The 16009-nt window shown below is 41.2% G+C and overlaps 2 protein-coding genes across 2 annotated transcripts; one reads left to right on the plus strand and one right to left on the minus strand.

Moving 5' to 3' along the window:
• Positions 1-4840: 4840 nt before the first annotated feature.
• Positions 4841-10576, minus strand: LOC311061308 (transcription elongation factor 1 homolog). The gene is made up of 4 exons (XM_084079890.1): positions 10533-10576; positions 9984-10110; positions 9280-9350; positions 4841-7633 (listed from the first exon to the last, which is right to left on the minus strand). The coding sequence occupies exons 2-4, from the start codon at positions 10097-10099 to the stop codon at positions 7569-7571; spliced, it is 252 nt and encodes an 83-aa protein (XP_083936016.1). The 5' UTR covers positions 10100-10110; positions 10533-10576; the 3' UTR covers positions 4841-7568.
• A 704-nt stretch (positions 10577-11280) lies between these two features.
• pld6 (phospholipase D family, member 6) lies at positions 11281-15095 on the plus strand (the record flags this gene model as incomplete). Its single annotated transcript, XM_084070373.1, has 4 exons — positions 11281-11308; positions 12375-12563; positions 13009-13238; positions 14863-15095. Exons 2-4 carry the CDS (start codon positions 12379-12381, stop codon positions 15093-15095), a joined length of 648 nt encoding a protein of 215 aa, XP_083926499.1. The 5' UTR covers positions 11281-11308; positions 12375-12378.
• Between the last annotated feature and the right edge of the window lie 914 nt (positions 15096-16009).

The raw sequence follows: 16009 nt of genomic DNA on the forward strand, positions 1-16009 counted from the left end.
ATTTATCAATTCTGTAACTCTGGGAGTGTGCAAATGTAACCAAATGGGGTTCAAAATGTACCATGTGGTTACATTTGCACACTCCCAGAGTCAAATGGACACTGAGGATTTTACTGTGCAGATAACGAGAAAGAAAGAAAGAGAGAGAGAGCCAAATCGTGTTTGTAAACCAGCCTTTTTCCACAGGGAGCTGTCCATGGTACTGATGCATTTCCTCCTCCTCCTCCTCCTCCTCCTCCCTCATCTTCCCATCCCCCCTTTCCTTTCCCACCCCCCTCTCCTCCTCCCTCCTCAGCTGTTGATTGGCATCTACTGTGTCTCTAATTGGCAAGTGTGGACATGGGGGGAGTCAGGCTTATTCTCCATGGGACAGGCCTAGAGAGGCAGAGAGAGAGAGAGAGAGAGAGAGAGAGAGAGAGAGAGAGAGAGAGAGAGAGAGAGAGAAAGAGAGAAAGAGAGGCTGCACCAGGGAGAAACCAAAGCCTATCAAGAGTCAAATAGAGAGAGCGAGAGAGAGAGAGATGCCAAAGGGAAATAGGGAGAGATGGGAAAGGGATAGTAAACGGCATAATGGGGGATAGGAGAGGAAGGAGGTGAGAGCGGTACACCTGTTTGTTAATGAGTCTCTCCCCTCAGTGCAGTGTAATGTAAAGTGACATGCCTGCCCTCTCCCTGAGCACTTGGCTAAATGCTTGTTTGATACCGGGGTGTGGGGGGGTGGGGGTGGGGTGTCTGCTGGCAATGCAGTTTGTTTACATGCAAAGCCTCAGGTAAACATGTACAGTGAGCTGCAGGTGTGTGTGTGTGTGTGTGTGTGTGTGTGTGTGTGTGTGTGTGTGTGTGTGTGTGTGTGTGTGTGTGTGTGTGTGTGTGTGTGTGTGTGTGTGTGTGTGTGTGTGTGTGTGTGTGTGTGTGTGTGCGTGTGTAAATGTCTATTGTATTGTGCACTTATGCCCTGTGGTAATACATTTTTTAATGGCCAGAAACGTTACGAAAATAGCCGATCTACAAGTGATGCGACACATGTAGATCTACTATTTTTGCTATTTGTTGAAGATGTCTGATGATCTTTTGACAATTTCCACATATAATGACATGCTCAATAATAGGGAAGCCAGGTTAAAGTGATAAGCTAATGCTCTGCTAATTTCATCAATGATACACATTGTGGCATAAAGTGGGGATAAATTCCCGCAATATCACATCCCCGCAATATCACAATTCTGTTGCCGTTTTAAAAGATTTGTCTTTTTGTTTTCTATCTTTTCTAGGTGCTGTTCTTACCGATTGTTCCTTCATGGACCTTCTCCCCTTTTCCCATCCTTACTCTTGAGTGATGTTGACAAAGGCACATGCAGAGAGAGGAAAGGACACGGACACAACTGGTTCAAACTAAGGACAGAGGAAGGGATGGAGGGGAGGAGGTTAGCCCCTTTGCTCCGGTCTCGACCACGGGTATTCTTGGGTTGATAATACAGATGTGGATGTTATTGCTTGAGAATACGCGTAGTCGAGAGGAAGCTTTATCAACTGCACTGGACTGCGTTTTACTCAATAGACCACAATGCCACAAACCATAGCATACAGCAGTACCTGTATATCTAAACTGAGGAAGTCATGAAAATGTGCATGTTTAATTTACCCCTCGTAGTTGTTTTTTTTCACGATCAAAAGCACTCTTCAGTGAAAGGCTTGTTTTGTATAATCAAAATAAATAAATAAAATAAACTTCTACTTAGAATGCAATCAATGCCAAGCAGATGGTTAAATCAATTCCAGACACTGAAAAGGTTTTAACACTTTGCCACTTAACATCGGCCTTATCAGGCTCTTAACCCGTGTGTGGAGGAACTGAGTTGGTGTTGCCAGCTGGATTCACACTCATGCATTTAGGTGGAAGACTTGTTAGGATAATCCCTGGGTATTAGGTAAAGGAGATTAACGCAAATATTAATTCCTTACATTCCTCATTACATTGTCTTTTTTCAGGCAGTAGCCCATTCAAGAGAGAAAATAACTTTATGCCTGGCTTTCACACACCTTGTCCTCAGCTCCTAAACGTGAGTTCAAGTGTGTCCTGCAACACCAAGGGCACAGTCTTAACCACTTTCAACCTGGTTTCTCTATTTTAGGCATGTCATAATACTGTAGGTGAAAAATGTATATACATTTACCAAATACTCTACGTTACAAATGTACATACAGTACATTTTCCAAAATAGGGGAAATTAGGGCTATTTTGGAAGTGGTTAAAACTTCACCCATCCCTCTTAAAGTCCTTAGACACCAGGAGCGATGTGAATAAACCATAAGATAATGCGTCAGCGTATATTACACAATATTGCCTCATTCATACAGGTGGATGATATAATTTGCGGTGGACAAATCAACCTTGTTTCGAAAAAACGAAAAAAACGATCCTGCTGTGTACGGCGGACCTTTACCCTCCTGTCTATGATGACTTGCATGTGAGTGTGATGCCCGTATCAGCAATGAGACACAGTAACACATGAAGACATGTCAATACTTGCACCAATGGCTATATTTCAGCCCTCTGCTCAGCTGAGGGCAGTGTGTGTGCCACACACTTGAAGGTACACGAACAGGCGCAGACACATTCACCTATTACATTACCGTAGGGAATCACTAAGTCTGTATACAGTACCAGCAGGAAAATAAGTAAATGTGTGTACTGTGTACTGTGTTTGTGTGCGTGTGCGTGCGTGCGTGCGTGCATGCGCGCGTGTGTGTGTGTGTGTGTGTGTGTGTGTGTGTGTGTGTGTGTGTGTGTGGACACTCACTCACACATGCACATAAACAAACTGTACCTCACTGGATCCGCATGCCAGTGGGGAAATAAGGCATTGATTGATTTTATGGGGGACTATTTTTAGTCTGAATGATGAATGTTTGTGTCTGATCAGGTTGAAGTGTGGGTCTCGGTATTACGCAGATGTCAAGCCTTGATTAACTAGGTACCAAAGGTGCTGGAATAAAATGCATTAAATTACATTTTTGGTGCATTAGCATTATTGCTACAAGTGTTGTAAATCAACAAATCAACCCTCTCTCTTGCAGAGTCTGCAATTTCTTGGTGTCTTTTAGCACAAATAGATATATTACCCTCTGTTACAATTCCATAATGTTCTACGTTTGCACAATCAAGTCTCTCATATGCACAGCATGTACTTAATACAAATTTTAATGGACATTGTGCAAACTTGTTGAATGGGCAATACAGATTATATGGTTTTATGGTTAGGCATTTGTGTGTGCTTCCAAGCAACAAAATGACTATTGTGCTCCAGGTGCCTAGCAACCGAATCCCTCTGTTTCCACGGAAACGGTTGCTGCGCACTCACTGTGTGGGTGATTGGCAACCTTGACAACAGAGACAGAGTGACACTTGACCTCGCGTGCTGAATGGGAAAGCAGAGAAAGAGTGAGAGATGGAAGAGAGAGACGGAGGGAGAGAGAGAGAGAGAGAGGGCCCAGGGAATGTGTGTTTATGTGTCTGTGGGGGGATGCGGGTAAGGAGGTAGAGGACAGACTAAGTGATAATCATTCCCCATTGTAATCATCCCCCAGCATTCTTTGTAAGGTATTGTGAATACCTCTCCAGCTGGGTTCCATCATCAAACATAATACACTGTTGCACACATGCTCCCTCGGTGGAGAGCCCATGCAAGGCACTCCACATCTCATCTATTATCACTCAGCCTGCCGGGTGCCTAGCCTTGCTACACTGTGTCTCCTTTCATTTAGGATTTTGTCGCTGTCGGGCGGAAATCTCGTATGTCCAAAACTGTTACTTCACGGGAAATGGGGAAAAGAAAAAACTGTGTTCCAATGGGTGTAGTTATTTAGTCACAAGTTCTTAACCATTTTAATTGGTTCAATATTTATAAAGTCCACAGACACACTTAACCCCTTTCACTTTTAAATTGTTCAAAAATAGCAAAGATGGTAGATCTACACACAACGTATCGTGGTGCGACGTGCTGAGCTTATACTGTAGATAGGCTATTTTCTCACATATTTTGTGTGACACTCTTGTACTATGAAGTAGAGCATTAATTTATGAAAAAACACCAAAAGTTGAAATATGGAGATATGAGGTTTCTGTCCGACAGCGACGATTTGCTACATCCTGTGCTCCGCTGGAATAAATGGGTGCCGGACTCCTGGAAATGTGTCACAGTCACAGATGCCACAGGAGACCACATGAGACACTGAAACAGACAGCGTCATGTCTTTGACATTGATACACAAAGGATTTCTATCTGTTGCACTAGTGAAATAATGATGGTTCCTTCTATGCTCTTCACTATATCCAGGCAATAGTCAAGACTTTTTTTGCTTTACACCTTATCAAATAGCCAAGAGGTTACTATATTTATGTGATAATCTCCCGTAATATAATTTACTACCGAACAAGTACAGTACTGTTTTTTTCCAAGCACTTCATAGCATTAGTTTCAGGAGGATAATAGTATAGTATAGTAGTATAGTAGTATATCGAAAATATAATAAATGTAATCACTAACAGATGGCATTTATTTTAATAATGAAAATCCATGTTGAACTAAACATACACAAAATGTGGATTTCATATTAGCCAGTAGTAATTAGCTTACTGTTCTAAAACATATCATTTTGACCATACAGTATGAATACAAATACTGTGCGGTTTGTCTGCATTCTCTCCTTCTTTAGTAGGTTCTCTGTATGGCATGTTATCACTTGTACTGTGTCATTCCATCTGCCACCACCTTGTGGCCTACAATGCTTTGGAGGCATGGTGACAATGACGTTATTCATGCGACACACAAGACTTCAATGGTTTCTAAACACATTTTTATTAACCTTTTTTAGCATAAAAGACATTACAACTTCAAAAAGGGCAATCAATTTGGATTGGCAATGTCAATAAAAAGTGATATCTCAGGCCTGTATTGTATCACCCCTTGATACTGCAATCAAATTGCACCTATTTTTAGAGAATTCATAAAAGGTATCAAAACTATTTTTTGCTGTGTGTGAATGAATTATTCAACACTAATGGCTGTCAGTGTGAGGAAACACTCAACACTGCAGGTTCAGGGGGTAATTTAATTATAGTAGAGCATCACTACCTCTGAGACCCTGATTTGATTTGCACCCTTTTTTTCTACATGCTACAAAAAAATAAGCATCAATCTCTTACAACACATTTTTCCTTCTCTCCATTGGAATGACCTGACGCTGTGAATAATGGATTAGCGTTAATGTAAAGAATTACAACTCAAAAAAGTCCATCATGCCAGGTGTCACTGGGATGATTGATATAATTTTGCATCACTTAAAGACGTTGCTGAGAGAAAGAAAGGATATGTTCCAAGTCAGCTACAGCTGCATTACATCAGGATGTTGCAACCTTGGACTGTGTCACAGCATCATCTGCATAGCTGGAGGTCTAGAATTGCATAAATATACAGCCATGGCTATGCCATGTTAACCACATGTACCCTGGCGTCCCTGTTCTGGGCATGTCATAATAGGCGAAGATTCGGCCAAAATAGATCTACAAGCTCAGAATGCTCAAAAGCTCACAATGCTTGGAGACCGGCTATTTTTGGCGAAGAGATTTGGTGCAGAGGAGAAAAGGAGAGGACCAAGTATAGACCCTGGGGAGACGCCGGTCAACAAAGTAGACAATAATTCCCAACCTGTGGGCCGCAATGGTATTGCAATTGGACCCCCAAATAATTGACAAAATACTAAGATTGTTATGATAATATATAGTTTTAACAAAAGTAATGTTAAAAAATGTCATGGTATTTTGTCTTTAAAACCTTGAAAAATGCTGTGAAGTTGATAAATAGGAAATTACTACATTCTGTTCTGTTGATCCAAGCCAGAACACAAGCACGTGTTTATCAAAATCCATTTCAAATTGATTGATCGTTAAAATAAATATATGCTTTGAGAACGCAATGCTGGACGCTTTCAGGATTTTCAAGTGGGCCCTGTTCCAGAAAAGGTTTAAGTGGTTAAAAAGGTTCTAGAAATTCTGGCACTATACAAGCATTACCACTGCAATGTGGTAAAGTATTCTATGGAAGAGGCACTCTTACTAGATAATGCAGCCATATTTGTCTAGAGATTGTATGACCGGGGACAGATGTATATTAAAATTCATAACATAAATCAAGTCTTAATATGTACACTCACTCGTTCCCTAGTGCTGTGTCACTCTAACGCTGTAACTATTTTGACAGTCTCTTATACAGAATGGATGCAGTGTCACCCATGATTTGCAGGCAGAAATAGCTCCGACATAATTTTGAGGATCCTTTTGTCCCAATCTAATAAATCAACTACTTCTAGAAATGGTGGTTTAAAGCTGCAATCCAGAACTTATTTTAGTGAATAAAATGTTATTATAAAAACCCAGTCCGACAAACATAACTCTAACCCTTCTTTATGCCTATAAAAGCTTATTTTAAGCTTATTCGGGTAGTTTCTTGTGCTCTGCATATTTCGAAAGCATTCATTTAGTTTTACAGCTAAAATCTGGTTTTCAGACCAACACTCACTGCAAACGTGTCTGTCGTAGGGCATGCAACTGAGATGAGCGGTGACATCACACCCAGAACTCCATTCACAATACATAACACTACTCAATGAAGTATGCAGGGATGTTCAGTAATACAAAACGAGGTGGTGACTGGCTTGTTGTTTTCGTTGTGGTGCATTTGGTGGATGTTCTCTGTGGGATAACCAATCTGCATGGTAGTGTATCTTTACTAGCAACATCTGTAGTGGTTGGAGGTAGAACACTTACTGGTTGATAAGTAGCACTGCCTGAAGCTCAAACGCAATACTGTATGATCTCCCCTGGACAAGCAGGGGTTGCCTCTTGGCGGCGAATTTGGCCTCTCATGAGGGAAACCCGGGTTTGAATCCCGGGTAGGACAAAAACAAAAGTTACCGATTGCAGCTTTAAGTCTAAGGATTATTCACATCAGGGTGGAAAGACATCTATTTGGTATATGCGAGGTCAAGATTTCTTTCCAACCTGGCCAACTCTGGCCACAACACTGTGGGCACATTAAAGGGAAGAATGGACTGTGTACACAAGTACACAGTAAAATCCTGAGCGTTCCAATTAACCCTGAAAGTGTAAAAACGGACCGTTACAGGACCATTTTGACACTCTCAGGATTTTGCTGTGTGGGCTGTACCTAAAAGTCTGAGCTGATGACCTTATGCAAAAAGGAAGACGGAACCATTCCAAGGCTGAGCAGGAGTGCTGTTTTGTGATTATAGACTTGAATCTCAGCTGACCATCCAGCAAGACGTTTAAAAACTGCACAGTAAAATCCACGTTAAATTTAGCCATTTGTAACACTGAGGGAGTACAAATGGACCCTTACGGGTCCATTTGGTTACATTTGTACTCTCTCAGAGTTAAATTAGGATCCACAATCTGCACCCCTACTCCGACCAGCTTGGCCCATATGATTGGCCTCTGTGCCACCTCCATGTTCTTGTCCCCTCCAGCTAGGCCTCGGCCCCAACAAGGGCTACTGGTTGGCGGATTCACAGGCATCTATCCAGTCACTGTACACGTCCACAGCCTCTGACAGATCTGATGAACACTGGGTTAAGGAGAATGCATTAATCTAATGTGATGCTTGCTGATTACCGTGTACCAGTAATATCCTGTGTGTTATTTTTACTCTCTAAAGTGTAAAAATGTACCAATAAGGGTCAAGTTTTTAACTTTCAGAGTTTAATTAAAACACGATTTTGCTGTGTTGACTATCAAAGCCTGTTACTGAAATTATTTTGATGGTTTGGTCAAAGAGTTAGCATTCACCACACATCAACCGGACTGCATCAAAAGCTTGTTAGACATTGAACTGATTTCAGGCTGACATAAGAGAACCTGAGAAATCCTTTAACTCTGACACCAAAATACATGTGTAGTAGAGATCAAAACTCTAATAAGTGGAATTTAACAGTTTTCTCTCATGAATGACAGATAAATCCTGGTTACAAACAGAAACTATTGTCGGTGAAAAGCAATATTGACAATGGAATATTTGACCTGCTTGTAAATATTGTATATACAGTCTACTCAGGAATATTTGAATATTTGAGATGTTTTCCTTGTTCTTTCGTTCTAGTTCTATTCTTCTTAAACAAATTAAGCTTGTACAACAAATTACTTCACCCACTTCTTAACACCTGACACTCCTGTGATGTGACTATAAAGTTGATCCCTTATTAACAGTTACTTGGGGTATCTAAATGGTGGGCTATGAAATGCCTAAATCCTCCAAAATAAACAACTGCATTTTAAAACGCCTAAATACATCAGCTATAGTGGTTGGCTGCAGCCTTGGAGAAGCAATGATAGACCCTGTTTGCATTTCAGTATTTTCTTCAATTGAAACCATCTATTTCTGTAATATTATGAAACAAATAATATGGGCAAGTAATTTGTGTAAAATGATATATTGTCATGACCGTGAAAGTTAAATAAATACCAGTACTTGACGGTCAACCACTGTAAGATGCACCAGTATTGGATGCTGCTTCGAATATCACCCGACTAGAATACATTGGAATTGGAACCTTGTTTCCGTTCCCAGTCAGGGCAATTTCCTTTAGCTACGTTTATGCAGGTTTTTTTTTGTTATAATTATATATATTTCAGGTTAGGCATTGCTAGTATGATTAAGTTCAAGCAAGGGTTATTAATTAAGTTCATGGATTTACTTGCAGTTAAGAGAAGGCAATGGTATTGTTAGTATGGCTAAGTCAGGCATAGGTTTAATTATCTGACTTTAGTTAGGGTTAGGCCCTCTGAGTAATGTAATAGGTATGGGTTAAATTAACACATTTTACATAGGGTTAGGCACTGTCATTATTGCTAAGTTTAGGTATGGGTTAAATTAACCAATTTTAGATAGGGTTAGGCACCGTCAGTATTGTTAGGTTTAGGCATGGGTTTGGTGTGGTTAAGGTTACGGTAAGTTTGGAGACTGCATTCAAATTCCAGAAAATACTGAATGCAGATTGGGTTATAATAATAATTATTATGATAATGATAGCACATCATACTTGTATAGTGATTGTGATGACACTCGGGTCTCTTATTGATGCTCCAAGGCCACAGCCAACCCTTTTTCCTACAGTGCTGCTGAAATGAAAATCAGATATTCTATTCATCATGTTACATGTTATGTAATCTGCACATGAATATGTCTTCACGTCTGAATAGGATACAGGTAATAGGTGTCTGGAACTCCTCCAAGCAGACTGTACAGGATATTATCCCAGTGTTTCTGCTCCTCTCCCTGTTGACAGAAGAGACAAACAATATAAACTCTATTAAAATCTCTACTTCTTTAGCTATAAGAAAATATGTGCAATATATTAATGCAGTGGTTCTCAAACTTTTCAAGCCATGACCCCCCAAAAGAATCATATTTGAACTGGGGACCCCCCACCCTGATAAGCACTTGGAATTGTAGGAGTTGAATCATTACATTTAGTTTTCCACAGATACACCATTTAGGTTCCACAGATAAATAGTGAAAATAGCCTATCTACAAGCTCACAACGCCTCACGTTGCGAAGCGTTGTGAGCTTGTAGCACAGCTATTTTCACTATGTTTGCCTCTTTCTTATATTATTTGACAATTTGGCCAATGTTTGACCAGTTTTTATAGCACACCAGTATTTTATAGATTACTTTTGATGCAGTAATGGTCTTTTTTGTTTTCTTTCATTCTTTCTTTTTGATGTATCAAAAATGTCTTAAAAGTCCTTAAATTGTCACTTCACAGTTTTATGCCCCCCCCCCCACCCCCACCCTTCCCCCAGACCCAAATCATGTGGGGGGTCCCAAGTTAACCCACAGGTTGAGAACCCCTGCATTAATGAGCAATGTAAACAATGTAACCGTGTTGGTTGGTTGTGTGTCTTACATCTTGACATCACAGGACTTCTCGTGGTTGCAGAATGGACAGGTGAACTGGGTGTCCAGGTCCCCCGTAAGCTTCTTCTTGGGAGGGGGCTTTCGCTTGGACTTGCGGCGACCCATGATGACAGACTCTGTGCAGTAAATAAACCATAACACTTGTTAGCAAACAATTCTATAAATCATACTTATTCAAGAGTAGAACATAATGTGTGATACATTGTAAAACAAAGTAGGTCATATATGTTTTTTCTGTTTCATTTTTATTTTTAATACGTGTGTTTTTTTGTAGTTTTTTTGCCGCGAGCTTGTAGATCTGCGTTTTTTTGGGGGGGGGGCGACACCTTCGTACGACGGAGTATACATCAAGCATTAGCTACGTGGCTAGGTGGTTAGCTTATTGATTCCGAGTCCACAATATCAACCGTTTCCACTATGGAGGAGTTAAGGGGCTGACTGTCCAGTGGCGTCTGTTTAAATAACACGTTTTAAACAGTGGTGGTAGAACCGTAATGGCCGCTGTGTGTAAATGTATAAAGTTTTATAACTTGTTTACCTTCAGTGTGGAAAACACACGTTGTGGCAACTTAGAGGAGGAGGAGGAAGTGACCGGTGTTGCCAGATATTGTGATAGAAATAAGCAACCAGGTCTAGGAAAACAAGCCCAAAAGAAGCAACTTATGCCATATGAGCACTTTAAACCTGCATCATTGGCTATTTTCAAAAAATCTTGCAATAAAATGTGGAATATTTGGCATATTGTTTTTGAAACATTCTAACAACAGTAACGCCATGCTCCCTGGCACAAAGCATTTTCAGGAAAATACTTGAGAACCACTGGTTTAGATAATACAGAAAAGAATTGGAAGCAAGCCCAAATAAGCAACTACACTTTAGAAACAATTTAGCCCCAAAAACAGCAACCTGCAACTACCAGTATTCACAAGCAACTTTACAGAAAAAGAAGCCCAAAGTCGCTTATAATAAGCCGAGATGGCAACGCTGGAAGTGATTTCTGTCAAATCCTGTTACAATCTGCACGACGTGATTGGACGACAGGATGCTGTTCTCCGCAGTCTATTGGCTCTGAGGAAACGTCTGTCAAGTTGATTGACGTAGACTACAATAGGCGGGCTTTAGAACGGATCTGACCAATGAGCGAAAAAATGGAAACCAGGCTTTCCGCCACGGGCACGAAAATAGCAGACCTACAAGCTCACAACGCGTAGCGATGCGACGCGTTGTGAGCTTGTAGGTCTGCTATTTTCGATTGTACGGCGTCAGTCCAGTCAAACAGCAGCATGTCTCCACGTGGTGGCGACAACAGCTCAGGTAATATGTTGTTTTATTAACTAATGCTCGCTATTATTAACCACGCCAAAACAAAACCTTCAACCATTGCAATGAAACTATGCTTAAAAAACGATGCTTTTGACAGAGTTGGTAGGCTAGTAAGTAAACGTTTAACCGTCTTAATGTCTTCCTCAAACTCGTGAATTCACGTTCAAGAGAGGGGAGTGTCTGAAAGGTTTGTGCTCTTGGTGAAAATGTCTGTTAACTTTAAATACATGGAAAATCTTAATCCTTCCTGGTCAGTTTACTTGAGAGGTCTCGTTTTTTTAAATGGTTTTCGACCACCTGTGGTTCTCAAACATTTTCGTGTCAAGGACCCCCAATTGCCCCAAATTCATATGAAGTGTAGGCTATTTGCCTACATGATGTTGTTCCCTAGGGTGGGACCCCCAAGACGATTTGTGTAAGATTAAGTAACACATTAAATAAGTACATTTACTTGAGTACTGTACTTAAGTACATTTTTGGAGTATCTGTACTTTTTTTGGATACTTATTACGTTCACTCAACTAGTTTCAAAGACAATATTTTACTTTTTACTCCAATATACATTGCTAGGAAGGCTGTGATCAAGTGCTAGTTACTTAGGGTTAGTTTTAAGTCTGCTTTTTTTTCTAAAACACGATGTGTTCTTCACTGAAGGGAACCAATCACAGTACCCGCTCTCAAATGAAATTGGATTGATGTAATGGCAAAATATGTCATCCAGGCTATCCATCTTTGCTGTTCCTCTTTCAATCAAACAAAAAGTGGTAATGGTGGCGGCAGAAGTCAGATAATATGATATGATACTGACAAGTGATACTGACATGATACTGACCGTGATACTGACTGTGATACTGACATGATTCTGACATAATACTGACCATGATACTGACATGATACTGACCCCGATGCTGACCATGATACTAAAGAGAATGGTACATGCAGTAGGCTATTTTCAAATAGCTGAAAATATACTGTTAAAGTGGTTAAACTGTTCCTCCTTTTGCTGGGGACACTTTGAGAACCACTGACCTATGTTGTACCTGTGCTCTCCTCTCAGTCAGATGTCCCTGGTCCAGACAGTGAAGGTGTTGGGCCTGGGGGCCATCGCCCTCGGTCTCAGCTCAGAGTTTCTGGGTTGGTTCCTCCGCCGCCTCCGGCCTGCTAGAGCGAGACCCCTGAATGAGGTCCTCTTCTTCCCCAGTGAGCCTGCCTGTGTGAAGCATATCCTCATCCCACATGCACAATAGTAAGTGTACCATGGTGTCTTTCTGTGCATGGGGAAACTATGTAGGGTTTTGTTTGATTATATCATTGTTAAATTGTGTGTTTTCAGCTATAATATAACTCTTACTGTAGTCCTGCCCTCAAGTGAAAGGTTTACAAGAAAATTGGTGTTACCTTAATGTACAACAGCCACAGTCAGATTTTTGCTAGAATGGTTCATGATAACCAGCTTTACAACGATAAGTCAGTGAGCATAATTTAAATTTAACCAAGAGAACTATGAATAGGGCTCATGGGCTATATCACTGTGTGATGCAGCTAACTAGCCCTATTAAGCCTGATTTACAGTATATTCCGTCAAGCAACAGTGTCCCTGGTCATAAACCAGTTATTTTTTATGAGTGACACTGACACCATTGCGATGGCAAATAAATTGGGCTTTGCTCTCTGTCCCTCTCTGTCCACAGTCGCTGTTCTTGTCCCTTGCCCCATGGTGTAGAGACTTCATTCTCTCGTCTTCTTCGTCACGTTCTGTCGGCCTCCTCCACTCTTGACTTGTGCGTGTTTGCATTTTCCAACATGGACCTGTGTCAGGCGGTACTAGCGCTGCATAAAAGGGGCCTAACCATTCGCGTCCTGACAGATCAGGAGTTCACCAACATGACTGGCTCCCAGATAGGGGTACTCCGTAGAGCAGGTAGGTACGCACAAACAAACGGCAAAGCTTTCAATGTGGGTTTACATTATTATGATTGTCTTGATCACACAACATGCTTGACTCAAGTCTTGACAAAAACGTGAATTGAGGGCTAATTGCAACCCGGTTAGCTTTTTAACCGGTTTCAACCTGGCATCCCTATTTTGGGCATGTCATTACAGGTGACAATGCAACTTTTACCAAATGTTCTAAAATAGTTAACAGGGCAGATGTTGTGAGCTTGTACATGGGCTATTTTCACTATTCGTCGTACAACAAAGTATATGGCTTAGTGGCAGTGAGTGGGTTATGTGTCCTAACAGGACTCATCTCACCTTTTGCTTGAGACATGCTTTCAGACCCAAGGCTTGACACATGAGCTGCAATTTTTATATAGAGCTACTGGAGGCTTTTTTTGTCAAATAATTAGGCACCACCTGAAATGCAGAGGAAGACTCTGGTCTTCTTAAGACTGATTTATACTTTGTCGTATGGCGGTGTCGCGCATGGAAATAGATGATATACAATGGAAATAGATAGATATAACAAGCTCACAACAACACATCATATTTGCGTAGCATTACTCATCAAAAGGTGCTCATTCTGTATTCAAAGAGTGTCGTTAGAATGTCTCTTCTGACTGATGAATAGGGGGAAAATGATGGGAACTGGTCCATGGGAAGTTGCCACTACAAGCTTGCTATGAGTCAGTCTAATCTTACTCTGAGGCAAATGTCTCTGTCTTGCTCTGTTTATGCGCTTCCTCTGTGCTTTTCTCTCCAACTGCCTCTCTGCTTTTAAGTTAATTATAACAGCCATATTGTTGCTTCAGAAATTGGCAACGGGAAAGCAAATTACATTAGGAAGTTGTGTGACTGTGCAACCCCCTAAGAATCAGTTCGATGCAGGCAGAAATTACCTTTTCCCTCATCTCCCTATCCGTATCTTTGCAAATGCCAAGCAGAAATATCTTCAACTAATTTATATATATATATATATATATATATATTCTGCATTAAGTGATTTATTAGCTCTCTATATATAGAGAGAGTAATAATAAATCACTTAGTACAGTAGTGGGTTGTCCATCTCGGTTCTCTGGAGTATGCAGTCCCTTCCTTATGGAACGGTATAACACACACACACACACACACACACACACACACACACACACACACACACACACACACACACACACACACACACACACACACACACACTTTACAGACCATTGGCTCAAACTCAAAGGTTTGGCTTGGACCCAAGCTTTTAAAACATTTTCTGCTTAGTAATCACTGTCAGCTGTAACTGAGTTTCATTAAAAAAAATACAAAAAAATAACTTGGAAATGCAAGGTTAGCAGAACATCCACTTTACTAGTTCTATCAAAAATAAAACGCCTTTTGTGGACCAAAGTTTTTTTCTTCTTCCCTCTACACCAAATCTCTTTAGTCATGTTGCGACGCGCTGTGAGCTTGTAGATCGGCTATTTCTTCCGAAAGTTAACCTATTTTTGCTGAATTAATATGATAACATGTCCAGAATGAGGATGCTAGGGTTCATGTGGTTAAATGTATATGAATCTTCCATGACACAATGCTTGATTATTGTCCCCCCTTGTCAGGGATCTGTGTGCGAGTGGACTACGGCGCCGTGCACATGCACCACAAGTTTGCGGTGGTGGACGGCCGACGCCTCATCACCGGCTCACTCAACTGGACCCTGACAGCTGTTCAGAGCAACAAGGAGAACATCCTGATCACCGAGGAACCAGACCTGGTCCGACCTTTCGTCCAGGAGTTCCAGAAGCTGTGGGACTTCAATGACCCTGTCAAACACTGTACCCCCCGCCGCTAACCCACCAGCATGACCGTCTAGAACAGTGGTTCCCAACCTTTTCAGGCAGCGACCCCCACAAAATAATCATATTTGAACTGGGGACCCCCCATTTAGTTTGACTCCGTCCACAGATAAATATTGTCTCTTTCTTATATTTGGCCAATGTTTTATAGTATAGTTTGTTGATTACTTTTGTTGCAGTAATGATCCGTAAATTGTCACTTCACTATCATCTGGCGACCCCCCCAAAATCATGTGGGGACCCTCCTGGGGGTCCCGACCCACAGGTTGAGAACCACTGGTCTAGAACACTGGTTCCCAACCTGCAAGTGGGCCCCCAATTCATTGGCAAAACAATAATAGTTCGATCAAAAAATTACAGGCGCTTGGGTGGCGCTGTGCTAAAGTGCCTGCCCACCACCACTGAGTCTGGGGGTTTGAATCCACCACGGTGCAGCCGACTTTGTCGAGAGTCTATACGAACACAATTGGCCCGTGTTCTGGGGAGGGGCTCTATGTCCTTCCGGTGGGGGTTCCTCACTGGAAGGTGAGCCAGTCAAGGTTGGGAACCGCTGGTCTAGAACCAATGACCAGACGGCCTAGGATTGAGTTAATTGTGCCTCCAGATGTCAGTCAATGTAATGCCCCGCAAGTGCACTCTGTAAAGTCCTTAGTGTTAACGTAACACACACAGTACCGGTATACATATAAGCAGTCAGCAAAAGTTTTAAAGGATTTGTAGTTTTTATTATACTTGAATGTTTTATGTTTGACTACATCACATATATCGGCGACTCCTGGCTTTGCAGTTAAAGAATAATTCTGTGTTTGAATTGTTTGATTTTCAGTGTCTCAAAAGCACAAGTTGAGCTACAGTGTAAGAGAGAATACATTGAAATGATACGCTTCACTTTTTTAACAACTTTGACATA

The sequence above is a fragment of the Gymnoscopelus microlampas genome, assembly GCF_963454915.1.
Source record: "Gymnoscopelus microlampas genome assembly, chromosome: 2".
NCBI classification, from domain to species: Eukaryota; Metazoa; Chordata; class Actinopteri; order Myctophiformes; family Myctophidae; genus Gymnoscopelus; species Gymnoscopelus microlampas.